Source organism: Columba livia, chromosome 2 (assembly GCF_036013475.1).
Source record: "Columba livia isolate bColLiv1 breed racing homer chromosome 2, bColLiv1.pat.W.v2, whole genome shotgun sequence".
In the NCBI taxonomy this organism is placed as follows: domain Eukaryota; kingdom Metazoa; phylum Chordata; class Aves; order Columbiformes; family Columbidae; genus Columba; species Columba livia.
In genome coordinates, this window is record NC_088603.1 from 162,714,631 (window position 1) to 162,734,276 (window position 19,646).

The 19,646-nt window shown below is 66.0% G+C and overlaps 1 protein-coding gene across 5 annotated transcripts in view; it reads left to right on the forward strand.

Annotated features, from left to right (window-relative positions):
- The window catches only part of SHARPIN (SHANK associated RH domain interactor), a 21,959-nt gene extending 2,336 nt beyond the window's left edge, over positions 1-19,623 (forward strand). For 2 of the 5 annotated variants that reach the window (XM_065054701.1, XM_065054700.1), the window contains exons 2-14: positions 2,334-2,508; positions 3,513-3,623; positions 4,600-4,741; positions 7,460-7,550; positions 7,635-7,908; positions 8,506-8,627; positions 10,072-10,245; positions 14,012-14,172; positions 14,935-15,046; positions 16,758-16,937; positions 17,018-17,116; positions 17,193-17,336; positions 19,345-19,623. In XM_065054701.1, the coding sequence (XP_064910773.1) occupies positions 2,334-2,508; positions 3,513-3,623; positions 4,600-4,741; positions 7,460-7,550; positions 7,635-7,908; positions 8,506-8,627; positions 10,072-10,245; positions 14,012-14,172; positions 14,935-15,046; positions 16,758-16,937; positions 17,018-17,116; positions 17,193-17,336; positions 19,345-19,425 (1,866 nt within the window). In that variant the 3' untranslated portion in view covers positions 19,426-19,623. Of the gene's footprint in view, positions 1-2,333; positions 2,509-3,512; positions 3,624-4,599; positions 4,742-7,459; positions 7,551-7,634; positions 7,909-8,505; positions 8,628-10,071; positions 10,246-11,818; positions 12,901-14,011; positions 14,173-14,934; positions 15,047-16,757; positions 16,938-17,017; positions 17,117-17,192; positions 17,337-19,344 lie in introns of those variants that run through there. The other 3 variants (XM_065054699.1, XM_065054698.1, XM_065054702.1) reach the window with 3 other exon arrangements.
- The last annotated feature ends 23 nt before the right edge of the window (positions 19,624-19,646 follow it).

Here is a 19,646-nt window from a genome sequence, read left to right on the forward strand (position 1 = left end):
GGGACCCGTGTCCCCAAGAACCCCGGGGACAGAGCACAGGGACCCGTGTCCCCAAGAACCCCGGGGACAGAGCACAGGGACCCGTGTCCCCAAGAACCCCGGGGACAGAGCACAGGGACCCGTGTCCCCAAGAACCCCGGGGACAGAGCACAGGGATGGCCCCGTGTCCCCAAGAACCCCGGGGACAGAGCACGGGGACCCGTGTCCCCAAGAACCCCGGGGACAGAGCACGGGGACCCGTGTCCCCAAGAACCCCGGGGACAGAGCACGGGGACCCGTGTCCCCAAGAACCCCGGGGACAGAGCACGGGGACCCGTGTCCCCAAGAACCCCGGGGACAGAGCACAGGGACCCGTGTCCCCAAGAACCCCGGGGACAGAGCACAGGGACCCGTGTCCCCAAGAACCCCGGGGACAGAGCACGGGGCCCCGTGTCCCCAAGAACTTGGGGACAGAGCACAGGGACCCGTGTCCCCAAGAAACCCGGGGACAGAGCACAGGGACCCGTGTCCCCAAGAACCCCGGGGACAGAGCACAGGGACCCGTGTCCCCAAGAACTCTGGGGACAGAGCACAGGGATGGCCCCGTGTCCCCAAGAACCCCGGGGACAGAGCACGGGGACCCGTGTCCCCAAGAACCCCGGGAACAGAGCACGGGGACCCGTGTCCCCAAGAACCCCGGGGACAGAGCACAGGGATGGCCCCGTGTCCCCAAGAACCCCGGGGACAGAGCACAGGGGTGTCCCCAAGAACCCGGGGACAGAGCATGGGGACCCGTGTCCCCAAGAACCCTGGGGACGGAGCACAGGGACCCGTGTCCCCAAGAACCCCGGGGACGGAGCACAGGGATGGCCCCGTGTCCCCAAGAACCCCGGGGACAGAGCACGGGGACCCGTGTCCCCAAGAACCCCGGGGACAGAGCACAGGGACCCGTGTCCCCAAGAACCCCGGGGACAGAGCACGGGGACCCGTGTCCCCAAGAACCCCGGGGACAGAGCACAGGGATGGCCCCGTGTCCCCAAGAACCCCGGGGACAGAGCACGGGGACCCGTGTCCCCAAGAACCCCGGGGACAGAGCACGGGGACCCGTGTCCCCAAGAACCCCGGGGACAGAGCACAGGGATGGCCCCGTGTCCCCACGAACCCCGGGGACAGAGCACAGGGATGGCCCCGTGTCCCCAAGAACCCCGGGGACAGGGCACGGGGACCCGTGTCCCTAAGAACCCCGGGGACGGAGCACGGGGACCTGTGTCCCCAAGAACTCTGGGGACAGAGCACAGGGACCCATGTCCCCAAGAACCCCGGGGACAGAGCACGGGGACCCGTGTCCCCAAGAACCCCGGGGACAGAGCACGGGGACCCGTGTCCCCAAGAACCCCGGGGACAGAGCACAGGGATGGCCCCGTGTCCCCAAGAACCCCGGGGACAGAGCACAGGGACCCGTGTCCCCAAGAACCCCGGGGACAGAGCACAGGGATGGCCCCGTGTCCCCAAGAACCCCGGGGACAGAGCACAGGGACCCGTGTCCCTAAGAACCCGGGGACAGAGCACAGGGACCCATGTCCCCAAGAACCCCGGGGACAGAGCACGGGGACCCGTGTCCTCAAGAACCCCGGGGACAGAGCACGGGGACCCGTGTCCCCAAGAACCCCGGGGACAGAGCACAGGGACCCGTGTCCCCAAGAACCCGGGGACAGAGCACAGGGACCCGTGTCCCCAAGAACCCGGGGACAGAGCACAGGGACCCGTGTCCCCAAGAACCCCGGGGACAGAGCACGGGGACCCGTGTCCCCAAGAACTCTGGGGACAGAGCACAGGGACCCGTGTCCCCAAGAACCCCGGGGACGGAGCACAGGGACCCGTGTCCCCAAGAACTCTGGGGACAGAGCACAGGGACCCGTGTCCCCAAGAACCCCGGGGACGGAGCACAGGGACCCGTGTCCCCAAGAACTCTGGGGACAGAGCACAGGGACCCGTGTCCCCAAGAACCCCGGGGACGGAGCACAGGGACCCGTGTCCCCAAGAACCCCGGGGACAGAGCACAGGGACCCGTGTCCCCAAGAACCCCGGGAACAGAGCACGGGGACCCGTGTCCCCAAGAACCCCGGGGACAGAGCACAGGGATGGCCCCGTGTCCCCAAGAACCCCGGGGACAGAGCACAGGGACGGCCCCGTGTCCCCAAGAACCCCGGGGACAGAGCACAGGGATGGCCCCGTGTCCCCAAGAACCTGGGGACAGAGCACAGGGCCCCGTGTCCCCAGTTCTGACCCCACCACCGCACCGGCGCTTTGTCCCCCCGGCTCCGTCACAACGTGTCCCCCGGTCCTTCCCGCAGCCCGTCGCCGAGTACGACCTGCGGGACATCTCGTACCGGGTGTGCGGCCCCGCGGCCCACGAGCTGACGGTGCCCGGCGCCCCCCAGGAGCCGCTGGCCTTGGCCTTCGAGGACGAGCGGGAGGCGCAGAAGTGGTGGACGGTGCTCAGCAGCTCCCTGCGCGAGGTGCAGAAAGGTGGGGGATGGAGAAGGATGTTTGGGGGCTTCCCGGGTGTGGTGGAGCCTCCTGGGGACAGAGGGGGCCCTAAAGGACAGGAGGTGACCCCAGGGGACAGGAGGTGACTCAAGGGATATAGGTGACCCCAGGGGACAGAGGTGATTCAGGGGACAGAGATGACCGTGGGGGACAGAGATGGCCCTAGAGGACAGAGGAGACCCCAGGGGACAGAGGTGACTGAAGGGACAGAGGGGACCCCAGGGGGCACAGGTGACCCTGGGGGACAGGAGGTGACCCTGGGGGACAGGAGGTGACCCTTAAGGACAGGAGGAGACCCCAGGGGACAGAAGGGACTCAGGGGACAGAGGAGACCCCAGGGTGCAGAGATGACCCCAGGGGACAGAGGGGACCCTGGGGGACAGAGATGGCCCTAGAGGACAGGAGGAGACCCCAAGGGACAGAAGGGACCCCAGGGGGCACAGGTGATTCAGGGGACAGGAGGAGACCCCAGGGGACAGAGGGGACCCCAGGGTGCAGAGATGGCCCCAGGGGGCAGAAGTGACCCTGGGGGACAGAGGTGGCCCTAGAGGACAGGAGGAGACCCCAGGGGACAGAGGGGACCCCAGGGTGCAGAGATGGCCCCAGGGGACAGAGGGGACTCGGAGTGCAGAGGTGACTCAAGGGACAGAGGGGACCCCAGGGGGCAGAGGTGGCCCAGGGGACAGAGGTGACTCAAGGGACAGAGGTGACCCGGGGGACAGAGGGGACTCAGGGCACAGAGGTGGCCGCAGGGGACAGGAGGTGGCATCCAGAGGCTTCACAGGGACATTGGCCATTGCTCTCCTGCTCCCTCCCCTCTGTCAGCCCCCAGGACAAGGGTTCAGGTCACTGTCACCTTCATCCCAGGTGACGTTGTGTCACCCCGGGCTTCTCCTCCCTGTGGTGCGGGTGTGGGGGACAGCGGGTGACGGTCACCGCTCGGGGTGGCACCGCCCGGCTCTATGGTTCCTCCTGTCCCGCAGCCTCGGACAACGCGCTGGCGGCGCCGGCACCGTCCCTGCCCGCGGCTGCCGGCGCTGACGCCGCGGACGTGGATCCGGAGACGGCTCAGTCCCTGGAGCTGGTGGAGAAAGGTACTCGGGGAGGGTCCTGGGCTTTTTGGGTATCGGGAGTTACTGACCTGTGTGGGGATGGCACAGCCGTGGGTCTGGGGGCTCCCCTGCCCATTGCCGGCAACCAGATGTGTTACCACAGAGCTGCTTCGGGGGAAAAGCCCCTCAGGGTCACCAAGTCCAACCACAACCCACCCTGTGCCTGCCCCCTGTCCTGAGAACCTCGTGTCCGTCTGTCCAGCCCTCCAGGGCTGGTGACTCCAGCACTGCCCTGGGCAGCCTGTTCAATGCCCCACAGCCCTTTGGGGAAGAAATTGTTCCCACATCCAACCTCACCCTCCCCTGGGCAACTTGAGGCCGTTTCCTCTGCTCCTGGCGCTTGTTCCTGGGGAGCAGAGCCCGACCCCCCTGGCTCCAAGCTCCTTTCAGGCAGTTCAGAGATCAGAAGGTCTCCCCTCAGCTCCTGTTCTCCAGCTGAACCCCCAGGTCCCTCAGTCTCCATCACACTTGTGCTCCAGCCCCTCACCAGCTCCGCTCCCTTCACTCCACTCGCTCCAGCACCTCAAGGGTTTCTTGGCGTGAGGGGCCCAGAGCTGCCCCCAGGGTTCGGGTTTGTCCCCCAGGTCCCAGCACAAGGACGGTCACCGCGCTGGTCCCGCTGGTCACAGCAGCCAGGACGCTGGTGGCCTCTTGGCCACTGTGACCCCCCCAGTCAGGTGGGACAGACGCTCCCCCAGGGCTGTGTGTGTCCCTGCGGGTGTCACCTCAGCCCAGCTGTGTGGGGGGCACAGTTCTCACCTCCTGGTGGCCCCAGAAATCTCCCTGCGTGTCTGGGCTGTGTCACAGCTGCCGAGCCATCCCCAGTGCCGTTCCTATGCCAAACGCACCCAAAACTGCTGGGTTTGGGTGCGCGGACGTGGCAGACGCGGTCTCAGCCCCCTCCGGTGGCCGCGGTGGCCATGCCCCTGTTTGACGGTTGTCCCTCTTTGTCCCACAGAGGAGCTGGCCCTGCGCCTGGCCAAGGCCATCGAGTACGGTGACGAGGAGGCGGCGGCGCGGTGCGCGGTGGCGCTGGCGCGGCAGCTGGCCACGCTGCGCATCCTCTGGAGGGAGGACATGTACCCCAGCGACGAGATCAGGTGAGAGCTGCCCCGGGGGTGGGGACAGCAGCTCTGTCCCCTCGTGTCCCCCCGGGAGCGCAGCTGCTGAGCCTGAGCTGCTCCGGGGGTTCCGCTGCTGCCCGAGAACCACTGAACCACCTCGGTTGGGTCCAACCTGTAGCCCAGCCCTGGTGCTGACCCTGCAAGCGGCACAAACCATCTCCTGCAAGCGGCACAAACCATCTCCTGCAGGCGGCACCAATAGTTGCCCGGAAATGGCACAAAAATCATCTGGAATTGGCACAAAGAATGGCCTGAAAATGGCAAAAAAATGTCCTCGTAACAGTACAGATACCCTGGAAATGGCACAGATCGCATGGAAATGGTTCTGGGAGGGTCCAGGAGTTGGGAAGCACCAGATTTAAAGCAAAGGAAATATTGTTGAGTGTATGGGGTTGTATGGGGTGAGTTCCATGCAGTGGGTTACATGGAGTCGTATGGAGAGAGTTACATGCACTGGGTTACATGGAGTTAGATGGACTTACATGGAGTGAGTTACATGCAGTTGGTTACATGGAGTCACATGGAGTCGTATGGAGTGAGTTCCACGCCGTGGGTTACGTGGAGTCGTGTGGAGTGAGTTCCACGCAGTGGGTTACGTGGAGTCGTATGGAGTGAGTTCCACGCCGTGGGTTACGTGGAGTCGTGTGGAGTGAGTTCCACGCCGTGGGTTACGTGGAGTCGTATGGAGTGAGTTCCACGCAGTGGGTTACGTGGAGTCGTATGGAGTGAGTTCCACGCAGTGGGTTACGTGGAGTCGTGTGGAGTGAGTTCCACGCCGTGGGTTACGTGGAGTCGTATGGAGTGAGTTCCACGCAGTGGGTTACGTGGAGTCGTGTGGAGTGAGTTCCGTGCCGTGGGTTACGTGGAGTCGTATGGAGTGAGTTCCACGCAGTGGGTTACGTGGAGTCGTGTGGAGTGAGTTCCGCGCAGTGGGTTACGTGGAGTCGTGTGGAGTGAGTTCCACGCAGTGGGTTACGTGGAGTCGTGTGGAGTGAGTTCCGTGCAGTGGGTTACGTGGAGTCGTATGGAGTGAGTTCCACGCAGTGGGTTACGTGGAGTCGTATGGAGTGAGTTCCACGCCGTGGGTTACGTGGAGTCGTATGGAGTGAGTTCCGCGCAGTGGGTTACGTGGAGTCGTATGGAGTGAGTTCCACGCAGTGGGTTACGTGGAGTCGTATGGAGTGAGTTCCACGCAGTGGGTTACGTGGAGTCGTATGGAGTGAGTTCCACGCCGTGGGTTACGTGGAGTCGTGTGGAGTGAATTCCGTGCAGTGGGTTACGTGGAGTCGTATGGAGTGAGTTCCACGCCGTGGGTTACGTGGAGTCGTATGGAGTGAGTTCCACACCGTGGGTTACGTGGAGTCGTATGGAGTGAGTTCCACGCCGTGGGTTACGTGGAGTCGTGTGGAGTGAGTTCCACGCCGTGGGTTACGTGGAGTCGTGTGGAGTGAGTTCCACGCCGTGGGTTACGTGGAGTCGTGTGGAGTGAATTCCGTGCAGTGGGTTACGTGGAGTCGTATGGAGTGAGTTCCACGCAGTGGGTTACGTGGAGTCGTGTGGAGTGAGTTCCACGCAGTGGGTTACGTGGAGTCGTATGGAGTGAGTTCCACGCCGTGGGTTACGTGGAGTCGTGTGGAGTGAGTTCCACGCCGTGGGTTACGTGGAGTCGTGTGGAGTGAGTTCCACGCAGTGGGTTACGTGGAGTCGTGTGGAGTGAGTTCCACGCAGTGGGTTACGTGGAGTCGTATGGAGTGAGTTCCACGCAGTGGGTTACGTGGAGTCGTATGGAGTGAGTTCCACGCCGTGGGTTACGTGGAGTCGTATGGAGTGAGTTCCACGCAGTGGGTTACGTGGAGTCGTATGGAGTGAGTTCCACGCAGTGGGTTACGTGGAGTCGTGTGGAGTGAGTTCCACGCCGTGGGTTACGTGGAGTCGTATGGAGTGAGTTCCACGCCGTGGGTTACGTGGAGTCGTATGGAGTGAGTTCCACGCAGTGGGTTACGTGGAGTCGTATGGAGTGAGTTCCACGCAGTGGGTTACGTGGAGTCGTGTGGAGTGAGTTCCACGCCGTGGGTTACGTGGAGTCGTATGGAGTGAGTTCCACGCCGTGGGTTACGTGGAGTCGTATGGAGTGAGTTCCACGCCATGGGTTACATGGAGTCGTGTGGAGTGAGTTCCGTGCCGTGGGTTACGTGGAGTCGTATGGAGTGAGTTCCATGCAGTTGGTTACGTGGAGTGAGTCACATGGAGTTGGTTATATGGAGTTATATGGAGTTGTATGGAGTGAGTCACATGCAGTTGGTTACATGGAGTTACATGGAGTGAGTCACATGGAGTTGGTTACATGGAGTCACATGGAGTTGGTTACATGGAGTCACATGGAGTTGGTTACATGGAGTCACATGGAGTTGGTTACATGGAGTCACATGCAGTTGGTTACATGGAGTCACATGCAGTTGGTTACATGGAGTCACATGCAGTTGGTTACATGGAGTTATATCATTGTTATTGAATTACATTAAGTTATGTTATTGACAATATCTAAGCACACGGTGGAGATCGCTGCCCGGCTGTGAGGATGGGGCTGGGCAGGGGATGGACCAAACTGGGTCAACGGCCTCCCCGGGAGCGCTACGGCGAGGTTTGGGGCGCCGCCGTCCCCCGCCCCCCCTCAGGCGTCCCTCCCGTTTCCAGCATGGCGGTCGGCGTGGAGGACGCCACGTCGTCGGCCAGCATCACGCTCCGCGTCCGCGCTCACACCACCGTCGCCGAGCTCAAGGAGCAGGTACGGCCCGGCAACGCCTCTCCCGGCGCGGCGCCGGCCCCGCGGACGCCGCCGGCTCACCCGGAGCTTCTCCCCCCGCCGCAGGTGTTCCGCGATTACGGTTTCCACCCGCTGGTCCAGCGCTGGATCATCGGGCAGTGCCTGTGCGTGGACGACCGCACCGTCTCGTCCTACGGCGTGCGCCGCGACGGCGACACCGCGTACCTGTACCTGCTGTCGGCCAGCGCGGCCCAGCTCACCGAGCAGCGCTACGAGGAGGACCAGGCGCGGGTGATGCTCAGCGCCACCTCCCCGCCCACCGACGGCAACGGGGAGCGCCGGAAATACAACACCCTGCCCAGCGTCTCCCCAAAAAAAGGTTGGGGGTGCGGCTGCGGCTGTGTTGGGACGGGGAACTGTGGAGTGGTCGAGTGGTTGGGTTGGGAGGGACCGTTGAAGGACACCCCGTCCAGCCTCGGGGACATTGCACCCAGTGCAGGTTGAGCGGAGTCCAGCCTGGCATGGGGTGTTCCCAGGTTTGGGGGTGTTCCCAGGGTTGGGGGAACATTGTTGGGTTGGGGTGTCCCCAGGGTTTGGGGAATGTTGTGGGTTTGGGGGTGTCCCTGGGGTTTGGGGGTGTCCCCGGGTTTGGGGGTGTCCCCAGGGTTGGGTTGTCCCTGGCTTTGGGGGACATTGTTGGGTTGGGGGTGTCCCCAGGGGTTGGGGGTGTCCCCAGGTTTGGGGTGTCCCTGGTGTTGAGGGTGTCCCCAGGGTTGGGGGTGTCCCCAGGGTTGGGTTGTCCCTGGTGTTGAGGGTGTCCCCACGGTTCAGAGGTGGCTGTGGGGGTCCTGGGGGGCTCTCAGGATGGTCCCCCCTGTGCATCCCCTGTCACATCTCAGAGTCCCGCACCATGATCCCTGGCACCCCCATGTCACCGGGGGCTCGCGCTGATGTCCCCTCCCGGTGTCACCCGCAGGGCAGGGGAGTGAGGCCGGCAGGAGATGGGACGCTGGGGACATCAGCCAGCACCTGGACTCGCTGCAGCTCGGGGACCTGTTCAGCACCCCCCCAGCGCCCAGCCTGCCCTCGCCGGTGCCGGTGCGTGTCCCAGTGTCCCCCCCGCCCTGTCACCAACGGTGTCCCCCCACACACAGTGTCCCCCTGCGCAGTGTCCCCACCCCTCTGTCCCCCATGGTGTCCCCCCATGGTGTCCCCACCCCTCTGTCCCCCCACGGTGTCCCCACCCCTCTGTCCCCCCACGGTGTCCCCACCCCTCTGTCCCCCACGGTGTCCCCCCAGTCTGTCCCCACCCCTCTGTCCCGCATGGTATCCCCCCAGTCTGTCCTTCCCACTGTGTCCCCCACGGTGTCCCCACCCCTCTGTCCCCCACGGTGTCCCCACCCCTCTGTCCCCCACGGTGTCCCCACCCCTCTGTCCCCCATGGTGTCCCCCCAGTCTGTCCCTCCCACTATGTCCCCCACGGTGCCCCCTCCCCTCTGTCCCCCATGGTGTCCCCACCCCTCTGTCCCCCACGGTGTCCCCCCAGTCTGTCCCTCCCACTATGTCCCCCACAGTGTCCCCCCAGTCTGTCCCTCCCACTCTGTCCCCCACGGTGTCCCCTCCCCTCTGTCCCCCACGGTGTCCCCACCCCTCTGTCCCCCCACCGTGTCCCCCCAGTCTGTCCCCACCCCTCTGTCCCCCCACCGTGTCCCCCCAGTCTGTCCCTCCCACTCTGTCCCCCACGGTGTCCCCTCCCCTCTGTCCCCCATGGTGACCCCCACAGTGACCCCTCCCCTCTGTCCCCCACGGTGTCCCCACCCCTCTGTCCCCCACGGTGTTTTCACCCCACTCCGTCCCCCCAGTGTCCACCCCCATCACGCCCAGTGTCCCTCCACCTCTGTCCCCCCAGTGTCCCCACCCCCTGTCCCCCACAATGTCCCCACCCTGTGGTGTCACCCCGTCCCCATCCGGGGGCGCTGGGGACAGCGGACGCTCCCACCATGTCCCGTCCCAAACAATGGACCCAATTTCACAGCCGCTATTGCAGCGTGTCACACAAGTACCAATTAACAAACCGTTTAACGAGTTTGCAGGTTTTAATCAGCTTTTTATATCAAAACAAATGGAAACACTCGCTGTTCCCTGCGCCTGCACGGACACGGTGACACGGTGACACCAATTTGTCCCAAACGCGGTGACACGGTCGTCGAGTTTGTCCCAAATGCAACCAGACGGTGGTCGAGTTTGTCCCAAATGTGGCGACACGATGGTCGAATTTGTCCCAAATGTGGTGACACCACGGTCGAGTTTGTCCCAAACGCCTCTCAAAGTGCCACCCGGGTCCTCGGTGCCACCGTTCTGGTTTTGAGGTCGTCCCAATTAGTCCCTAATTAACGGCGGCACAAAAGCACGGACTCGGGTGTATCCCCACCGGGGACAATGCGTAGCGCTTCCACATCTCTTCTTTAACGAGAGCCAGGGTGACGTGATGTCGAATCGTGTCTGTGTTGTTGACCCCCCTGTTGTCCCCCGGTGTCCCCAGGCGGGCTGGTCGTGTCCCCAGTGCACCTTCATCAACAAGCCCACGCGCCCCGGCTGCGAGATGTGCAGCGCCGACCGGCCCAGCGACTACGTGGTGCCCGGTGGCCACCAGCCCGACGAGTCGGAGCTCTGGCGCATGCAGCAGGAGCAGGAGGGGATCCGGCAGTACCAGCAGGTACCGGCGTCCCCGCGTCCCCTGCTTGGGGACAGACCCGGGGACGGGGGTCTGGGGGGTCTGGGGCGCGCGGATCCTGCGCTGAGAGGACGGGCGGGGACACCGAGGGGTGACACGGGGGGGCTGCACCCGCTTCTTGCTGCGATGAGGGGCAGCTGGTGTCTGTCACTGCGCCATGGGGACAGGCAGGGGTGTCACAGCGTGAGCACCGTGTCCCTGGGGATGGACAGGGGTGTCACATCCTGAACGTGTCCCTGGGGATGGACAGGGGTGTCACATCCTGAACATGTCCCTGGGGATGGACAGGGGTGTCACAGCGTGAGCAGCGTGTCCCTGGGGATGGACAGGGGTGTCACATCCTGAACGTGTCCCTGGGGATGGACAGGGGTGTCACAGCGTGAGCAGCGTGTCCCTGGGGATGGACAGGGGTGTCACATCCTGAACGTGTCCCTGGGGATGGACAGGGGTGTCACAGCGTGAGCAGCGTGTCCCTGGGGATGGACAGGGGTGTCACAGTGTGAGCACCGTGTCCCTGGGGATGGACAGGGGTGTCACATCCTGAACGTGTCCCTGGGGATGGACAGGGGTGTCACAGCCTGAGCACCGTGTCCCTGGGGATGGACAGGGGTGTCACAGCGTGAGCAGCGTGTCCCTGGGGATGGACAGGGGTGTCACATCCTGAACGTGTCCCTAGGGATGGACAGGGGTGTCACATCCTGAACGTGTCCTTGGGGACGGACAGGGGTGTCACAGCATGAGCACCGTGTCCCTGGGGATGGACAGGGGTGTCACAGTGTGAGCAGCGTGTCCCTGCAACCTGGGGACATGCAGAGGTGTCACATCCTGAACAGTGTGTCCTTGGAGACAGGCAGGGATGTCACATTGTGGGCACCATGTCCCTGCACCCTGGGGACATGCAGCGGTGTCACAGCATGAGCACTATGTCACTGACAACAGGCAGGGCTGTCACAGCGTGAGTGAGCACCATGTCCCTGTGCCCTGGGGACAGGCAGGGCTGTCACATCCAGAGCACCACATCCCTGTGCCCTGGGGACAGGCAGGGCTGTCACATCCAGAGCACCATGTCCCTGTGCCCTGGGGACAGGCAGAGCTGTCACATCCAGAGCACCATGTCCCTGTGCCCTGGGGACAGGCAGGGCTGTCACATCCAGAGCACCGTGTCCCTGTGCCCTGGGGACAGGCAGGGCTGTCACATCCAGAGCACCGTGTCCCTGTGCCCTGGGGACAGGCAGGGCTGTCACATCCTGAGCACCGTGTCCTTGGCTGGTGGAGGAGCCTGGCAGGGCAGGGCCTGGTGTCACGGTCCCTTGGCAGGACGTGTCCCCCGCCGTGGGCAGGTCCTTTGTCGCTCAGTGCGCAGGTGCCGTGTCCCTCCCCGTGCCGTGTGACACTGAGCCAAGCAGCCACCGGGCTGCGCTTTCCAGACGCCATTTCCCAGAAATGGGGGGGTCTGCTGGCGCCCCCAGGCCCACACAGGGATCGGGGGGTCCCTCCGGCCCCCGCACTGACCGACCTTCTCTCTTCTCTCGGCGCCGGGACCCGCTGCTTGCAGGGACAGCAAGAGGACGGCTCGGCCGCGCTGCGCCCCGGGGGCATGGGGTGACGTCAGCCCGCCCCCCCAGTTCTGCTGCCCCCCCCCCAGTTCTGCTGCCCCCCAGCTCTGCTAGACCCCGCTCTGGCCGGGCCCAGTGTCCCCCAGTGCCCCCCAGGACCCCCCGTCGTCCCCTATGGTCCCACAGTGCCCACCAGGACCTCTCAGTGTCCCCCCAGTGTCCCTGAGGGTCCCCCCATGTGCACCCAGAAGCTGCCACCAGGCCCCCCCACACTAAGAGCTGGTGTGGGGACGTGCTGCAGAAGCTGAGCCTTGGGGGCCATACTTGGGGGGCTCTGAGCCTTGGGGGCCATACTTGGGGGGCTCTGAGCCTTGGGGGGCCGTACTTGGGGGTCTTTGAGGCTTGGGGGGCTCTGAGCCTTGGGGGTCTCAGTCTCAAGAGGGTCTGTGCTCAGGGGTCTTGGAGGCTCGGGGGGGCTGTACTTGGGGGTCTCTGAAACTCAGGGGGCTCTGAGGCTGGGGGGGGCATCCTTGGGGTCTCAGGCTTGGGGGGCTGTGCTTGGGGGTCTCTGAGGTTTGGGGGGGTCTCTGAGGCTTGGGGGGCTGTGCTCAGGGGTCTCTGAGGTTTGGGGGTCTCTCAGGCTCAATGGGGACCCTACTTGGGGGCCTCTGAGGTTTGGGGGTCAGGCTTGGGGGGCCATGCTTGGGGGTCTCTGACACTTGGGGCCCTGTACTTTGGGGTCTCTGGGACTTGGGGGTCTCTGGGGCTTGGGGGGCCGTGCTCGGGGGTCTCGGGCTCAAGGGGGGCTGTACTTGGGGGTCGGGCAGGCTCGGGGGGCCCATGCTCAGGGTCTCTGAGACGTGGGGGTCTCGGGGGGGACAGGTTGGTTATTCTGTGTCGCACTTTGCACTGGAGATCTGGCCCCACAGCGGGACCCCCACATCCCTGGGGGAGGGACGGGACCCCCGGTTTGGGCCCCGTGGGGGGGGACTGCAACCCCCCAAGCGTCTGTTGGGTGCCTGGCAATGCCATGGGGGGTGCCACATGTGGACCCCCCCCCAATTAAAGCCTTATCCCACCAGCGCGGCTCTGCCATCTTCTTGTGCCGGCGGCTGCCGGGGGGCGTGGAGAAGTGGGGGCCTGGCCTGGGGGGGGTTAGTCCCAGTTTGAGAGGGGCTAAGCCCAGTCTGGAGGTGTTAAGCCTGGCTTTTGGGGTGGACACCAGCTCAGGGCAGTTGAGCCTCATTTGGGGGCTTAATCCTGGCTTGGGGGGCTTGAGTGCAGTTTCAGGGCTTGATCCCAGCCTGGGGGAGTTGAGCCTGGCCTGGGCGTGTTGAGTCCAGTCTACAGGGTTTAAGCCCAGTTTGTCAGGGGTAATCCCAGCCGGGGGGGTTGAGCCCAGCCTAAGGGTGTTAAAACTGGCTTTTGGGGTTGAGCCCAGCTAGGAGGGAGTTGAGCTTGGCTTGGGGGTGTTGAGCCTAGTTTGCGGGGGTTGAGCCCCATTTGACAGCTTAAGCCTGGCCTGGAGGGTTGAGCCCAGTTTGAGAGCTTAAGCCCGGCCTGGGGGTGTTAAGCCTGGCTTTTAGGGGTTCAACCTGGCTGGGGGGCGTGGGTTGAGCTCAGCTTGGAGTGGGTTGAACTCAGCTCAGGTGGGGTTCAGCCTGGCTTGGGGGTGTTGAGCCCAGCTTGGGGGGCAGGACCTCTGTTTGAGGGCTTAAGCCTGGCCTGCGTGGTTGAGCAAGGCTCAGGGGATTTGGGGATTAGGCCCATTTTGGGGGGGATTGAGCCCAGCCTAGGGGTTAGGCCCAGCTTGGGGGGGAGGTTGAGCTCGGCCTAGGGGGTTAGGCCCAGCTTGAGGGAGGTTGAGCTCAGCCTAGGGGGTTAGGCCCAGCTTGGGGGGGTTGAGCCCAGCCTAGGGGATTATGCCCAGCTTGGGGGAGGTTGAGCCTGGCCTAGGGGTTAGGCCCAGCTTGGGGGGGTTGAGCCTGGCCTAGGGGTTAGGCCCAGCTTGGGGGGGTTGAGCCTGGCCTAGGGGGTTAGGCCCAGCTTGGGGGGGTTGAGCCTGGCCTAGGGGGTTAGGCCCAGCTTGGGGGGTTGAGCCTGGCCTAGGGGGTTAGGCCCAGCTTGGGGGGTTGAGCCTGGCCTAGGGGGTTAGGCCTGGCTCAGGGGGCTGTCGGGCGCTGTCCCCGCAGGCGCTGGAGGCCGAGCGGCAGCAGAACTTCCAGCAGCTGCTGCGGCTGGAGGAGGAGGGGCTGGTCCCCAACCCCGAGGGGCTGGAGTGCTGCATCTGCTACCAGCACGTGCCCCCCGGCGCGGGGGTGCTGCTGCGGGACTGTCTGCACAACTTCTGCAGGTACCCCCCGGGACCCCCCGGGACCCCCGACCTTCCTGCTGACTGGCCCCAGGACCCCTCACCCGCACACTGACCCGCCCCGGGACCCCCCAACCCTCACACGGACCAAGCCCCGGGACCCCCCCCAGCATGACTGGCTCCGAGACCCCTCCCCAACCTTCACAATGACTGGCCCCAAGACCCCCAACATCTCATGAGTGACCCCGGCCCCCCACCCCCCAAATGGTGACTGGTCCCAACGCCCCCCCCAGCCCTCCCAGTGACCTTCCCTGAGGCCCCCACCATCATGGTGACCAGCCCCAGGACCCCCCACATCACATGACTGGCCCCAGGACCCCCCCACCATCATGGTGACCAGCCCCAGGACCCCCCACATCACATGACTGGCCCCAGGACCCCCCCACCATCATGGTGACCAGCCCCAGGACCCCCCACATCACATGACTGGCCCTAGGACCCTCCCACCCTTGAGGTGACCAGTCCTGAGAGCCCCCCAGCCCTGAGACCCCCCCAGCGCTTCCAGTGACCAGCCCCAAGACCCCCCGAGCCTTCATGGTGACCAGCCCTGGGACCCCCCCACCGTCATGGTGACAGCCCCGAGCCCCCTCCAGCCCCAAGGTCCCCCTCACCGTCACAGTTACCAGCCCTGAGACCCCCCCCAACCCTCACGGTGACCATCCCTGAGCCCCCACCATCATGGTGACCGTCCCAAGGCGCCCTTGTCCCCAAGACCCCCCCGCGGTGACGGGTCCGGTTGTGCAGGGAGTGCCTGCGGCAGGTGATCAACTACAGCGAGGAGCCGGTGGTGGCCTGTCCCTTCCGCGATGACACCTACGCCTGCAGCAGCCACCTCCAGGAGCGGGAGATCCGCGCCGTGAGTCCTGGGGGGCCTGGGGGGGCCCAGCCCCATGCGGGGGTCCCAGGGCGTCCCCTGGGCTGCGGGCAGTGGGTGTCCCCACTTGGTGTGGTGACACGGGGGGTCCTGGGGCTGTGGGTGGCACAAGACCATGCCAGTGGCATGGGGGTTCGGGGGGGCACAGGCAGTGAGGGTCCCCACTCAGTGCTGGTGACACGGGGGTCCCCAGGGCTGGCGTGGATGTCCCCACTTAATGCTGGTGACACGGGGGTCCCATGGCTGGGGTGGGTGTTCCCACTCAGTGACGGTGATACGGGGTCCCCAGGGTTGGGGTGAGTGTCCCCACCCACTGCTGGTGACATGAGTGTCCTCACTCAGTGCTGGTGACACGGGGGTCCCATGGCTGGGGTGGGTGTTCCCACTTAGTGACATGGGGTCCCCAGGGCTGGGGTGAGTGTCCCCCCAGCAGTCTGGGGTCCCAGGGCTGTGGGTGGCGGGTGTCCCCAGTTGGCACTGGTGGCACGGGGGGTCCCAGGGCTGTGGGTGGTGGGTGTCCCCACTCAGTGCTGGTGGCACGGGGGTCCCAGGGCTGCGGGTGTCCCATGTCAGGGGTCCCAGGGCTGGGGTGTCCCATGTCGGGGGTCCCAGGGCTGCGGGTGTCCCGTGGTGGGGGTCTCAGGGCTGTGATGTCCCGTGTCGGCAGTCCCACGGCTGGGGTGTCCCATCTCGGGGGTCCCAGGGCTGGAGTGTCCCATGGCAGGGGCCCCAGGGCTGTGGGTGGCGGGTGTCCCCACTCAGTGCTGGTGGCACAGGGGTCCCAGGGCTGGGGTGTCCTGTGTCAGGAGTCCCAGGGCTGGGGTGTCCCATGTCGGTCCCAGGGCTGTGGGTGGTGGGTGTCCCCAGTTGGCGCTGGTGCCACGGGGGTCCCAGGGCTGCGGGTGTCCCGTGTCGGGGGTCCCAGGGCTGCGGGTGTCCCGTGTTGGGGGTCCCAGGGCTGTGGGTGGCAGGTGTCCCCACTCAGTGCTGGTGGCACAGGGGTCCCAGGGCTGGGGTGTCCTGTGTCAGGGGTCCCAGGGCTGGGGTGTCCCATGTCGGTCCCAGGGCTGTTCGTGGTGGGTGTCCCCAGTTGGCACTGGTGCCACGGCGGTCCCAGGGCTGGGGTGTCCCGTGTCGGGGGTCCCAGGGCTGGGGTGTCCCGTGTCGGGGGTCCCAGGGCTGCGGGTGTCCCGTGTTGGGGGTCCCAGGGCTGTAGGTGGCAGGTGTCCCCACTCAGTGCTGGTGGCACAGGGGTCCCAGGGCTGGGGTGTCCTGTGTTGGTCCCAGGGCTGTGCGTGGTGGGTGTCCCCAGTTGGCGCTGGTGCCACGGGGGTCCCAGAGCTGGGGTGTCCCGTGTCGGGGGTCCCAGAGCTGGGGTGTCCCATGTCGGGGGTCCCAGGGCTGCGGGTGTCCCGTGTCGGGGGTCCCAGAGCTGGGGTGTCCCGTGTCGGGGGTCCCAGAGCTGGGGTGTCCCGTGTCAGGGGTCCCAGGGCTGCGGGTGTCCCGTGTCGGGGGTCCCAGAGCTGGGGTGTCCCATGTCGGGGGTCCCAGAGCTGGGGTGTCCCGTGTCAGGGGTCCCAGGGCTGGCGTGTCCCGTGTCGGGGGTCCCAGGGCTGGGGTGTCCCATGTCGGGGGTCCCAGGGCTGCGGTGTCCCGTGTCGCGGTCCCGGTTCCCGACGGCGCGGTCCCGCAGCTGCTGTCGGCGGAGGAGTACCGGCAGTTCCTGGAGCGCAGCCCCGCGCTGGCCGAGCGCCGCAGCCGGAACAGCTTCCACTGCCGCAGCCCCGACTGCCGCGGCTGGTGCATCTACGAGGACTCGGTCAACGAGTTCCGCTGCCCCATCTGCCAGGCCCTCAACTGCCTGCTCTGCAAGGTGACCCCCCCAGAGCCCCAGTGTCCCCCCGCGCTCCGGGGGGGCCGTGGTGCTGAGCGCTGCCGTCCCGCGCCCCCCAGGCCATCCATGAGGGGCAGGACTGCCGGCAGTACCAGGACGACCTGCGGCTGCGGGCGCAGAACGACGCGGCCGCCCGGCAAACCAACGACATGCTGCAGGTCCGGGGGGGCCCGGCGGGTTTGGGGGGGATGCGGAGGGTCCCCGTGTCACTCACGGTCCCCTGTCCCCCCCCAGACGCTGGTGCAGCTCGGGGAGGCCATGCACTGCCCCACCTGCCACATCGTGGTGCAGAAGAAGGATGGATGCGACTGGATCCGCTGCACCGTGTGCCAGACCGAGATCTGCTGGGTGACCAAGGGACCGCGCTGGGGACCCGGGGTGAGCGGGGGACACGGGGACACCCCCTTCCCACAGCTGGGTGACCAAGGGACTGCAGGGGGGACACGGGGACACCCCCTTCCCACAGCTGGGTGACCAAGGGACTGCAGGGGGGACACGGGGTGAGCGGGGGACATGGGGACACCCCCTTCCCACAGCTGGGTGACCAAGGGACCGCAGGGGGGGACACAGGGACACCCCCTTCCCACAGCTGGGTGACCAAGGGACAGCACTGGGGACCCGGGGTCAGCGGGGGGACATGGTGACACCTCCATCCCTGGGCGACCAAGGAACCGTGTTAGGGACCCAGGGGGGACAGGGGGACACCCCCTTCCCCACAGCTGGGTGACAAAGGGACAGCACTGGGAACCTGGGGTGAGCGGGGGGGACACAGGGACACCCCCCTTCAACACAGCTGGGTGACCAAGGGACTGCAGGGGGGACACGGGGTGAGCGGGGGACACGGGGACACCCCCTTCCCACAGCTGGGTGACCAAGGGACTGTGCTGGGGATCCGGGGTGAGCGGGGGGGACACAGGGACACCCCTTTCCCACAGCTGGGTGACCAAGGGACAGCACTGGGGACCCAGGGTCAGTGAGGGGGACATGGGGACACCTCCATCCCTGGGCGACCAAGGAACCGTGTTAGGGACCCAGGGGGGACAGGGGGACACCCCCTTCCCCACAGCTGGGTGACAAAGGGACAGCACTGGGAACCTGGGGTGAGCGGGGGGGACACGGGGACACCCCCTTCCCACAGCTGGGTGACCAAGGGACTGCAGGGGGGACACGGGGTGAGCAGGGGACATGGGGACACCCCCTTCCCACAGCTGGGTGACCAAGGGACCGCAGGGGGGGACACAGGGACACCCCCTTCCCACAGCTGGGTGACCAAGGGACAGCACTGGGGACCCGGGGTCAGCGGGGGGACATGGGGACACCTCCATCCCTGGGCGACCAAGGAACCGTGTTAGGGACCCAGGGGGGACAGGGGGACACCCCCTTCCCCACAGCTGGGTGACCAAGGGACAGCACTGGGGACCTGGGGTGAGCGGGGGGGACACAGGGACACCCCCTTCAACACAGCGAGGTGACCAAGGGACTGCAGGGGGGACACGGGGTGAGCGGGGGACACGGGGACACCCCCTTCCCACAGCTGGGTGACCAAGGGACTGTGCTGGGGACCTGGGGTGAGCGGGGGGGACACAGGGACACCCCCTTCAACACAGCGAGGTGACCAGGGGACTGTGCTGGGGACCCAGGGTGAGCAGGGGGGACACAGGGACCTGGAGCTGGGTGACCAAGGGACAGCACTAGGGACCTGGGGTCAGTGAGGGGGACACAGGGACACCCCCATCCCTGGGCGACCAAGGGACTGCGCTGGAGACCCCGGGTGAGTGGGATGTGGGGACACAGGGACACCCCATCCTCACAGCTGGGTGACAAAGGGACCAGTGGGGGGACACAGGGACACCCCAATCCCCACAGCTGGGTGACCAAGGGACCGTGCTGGGGACCCCGGGTGAGCAGGGGGACACGGGGACCTGGAGCTGGGTGACCAAGGGACAGCACTAGGGACCTGGGGTCAGTGAGGGGGACATGGGGACACCCCCATCCCTGGGTGACCAAGGGACCATGCTGGGGACCCCGGGTGAGTGGGACGTGGGGACACAGGGACACCCCATCCTCACAGCTGGGTGACAAAGGGACCACACTGTGGGACCCAGGGCGAGCAGGGGACACACACAGTGACCCCCTGTCCCTTGGTGACAACGAGCCCACGCTGGGGACCCGCAGTGAGCGGGACGGGGGGACACAGGGACCCCCCATCTGCACAGGTGTGGGGGCACGGGGGAGGACACCAGGGGGACAGCACTGGGAACCCAGGGTCAGCGAGGGGGTGACACAGGAACCCCCCATCCCCACAGTGGCGCTGCAGTCCCTGCCCCCCGCTCTGGTGACCCGTGATGGGCTCTGACCTTGACCCTGACCCCTGTGTCCCCCCCAGGGCCCCGGGGACACCAGCGGCGGCTGTCGCTGCAAAGTCAACGGCCAGAGGTGCCACCCGCGCTGCCAGAACTGCCACTGACGCGGGGACGGGGACACGCGGGGTCCCCGCGCCTCAGGGACGCTGGTGCCGGCGGCACAGCCACGACCGGACGGACAGACGGACACGGGGGGGCGGGGCCGGGACAGGCTGGGGGGCTCGGGGGGCTCTGTGGAGCCTCGGCCGCCAGCGCAGACCCCACTGCAGTGCCAATAAAGCCGGCTGCGCGCCACGGCCTGCTGCGGGGGGCTGATTCACCCCCG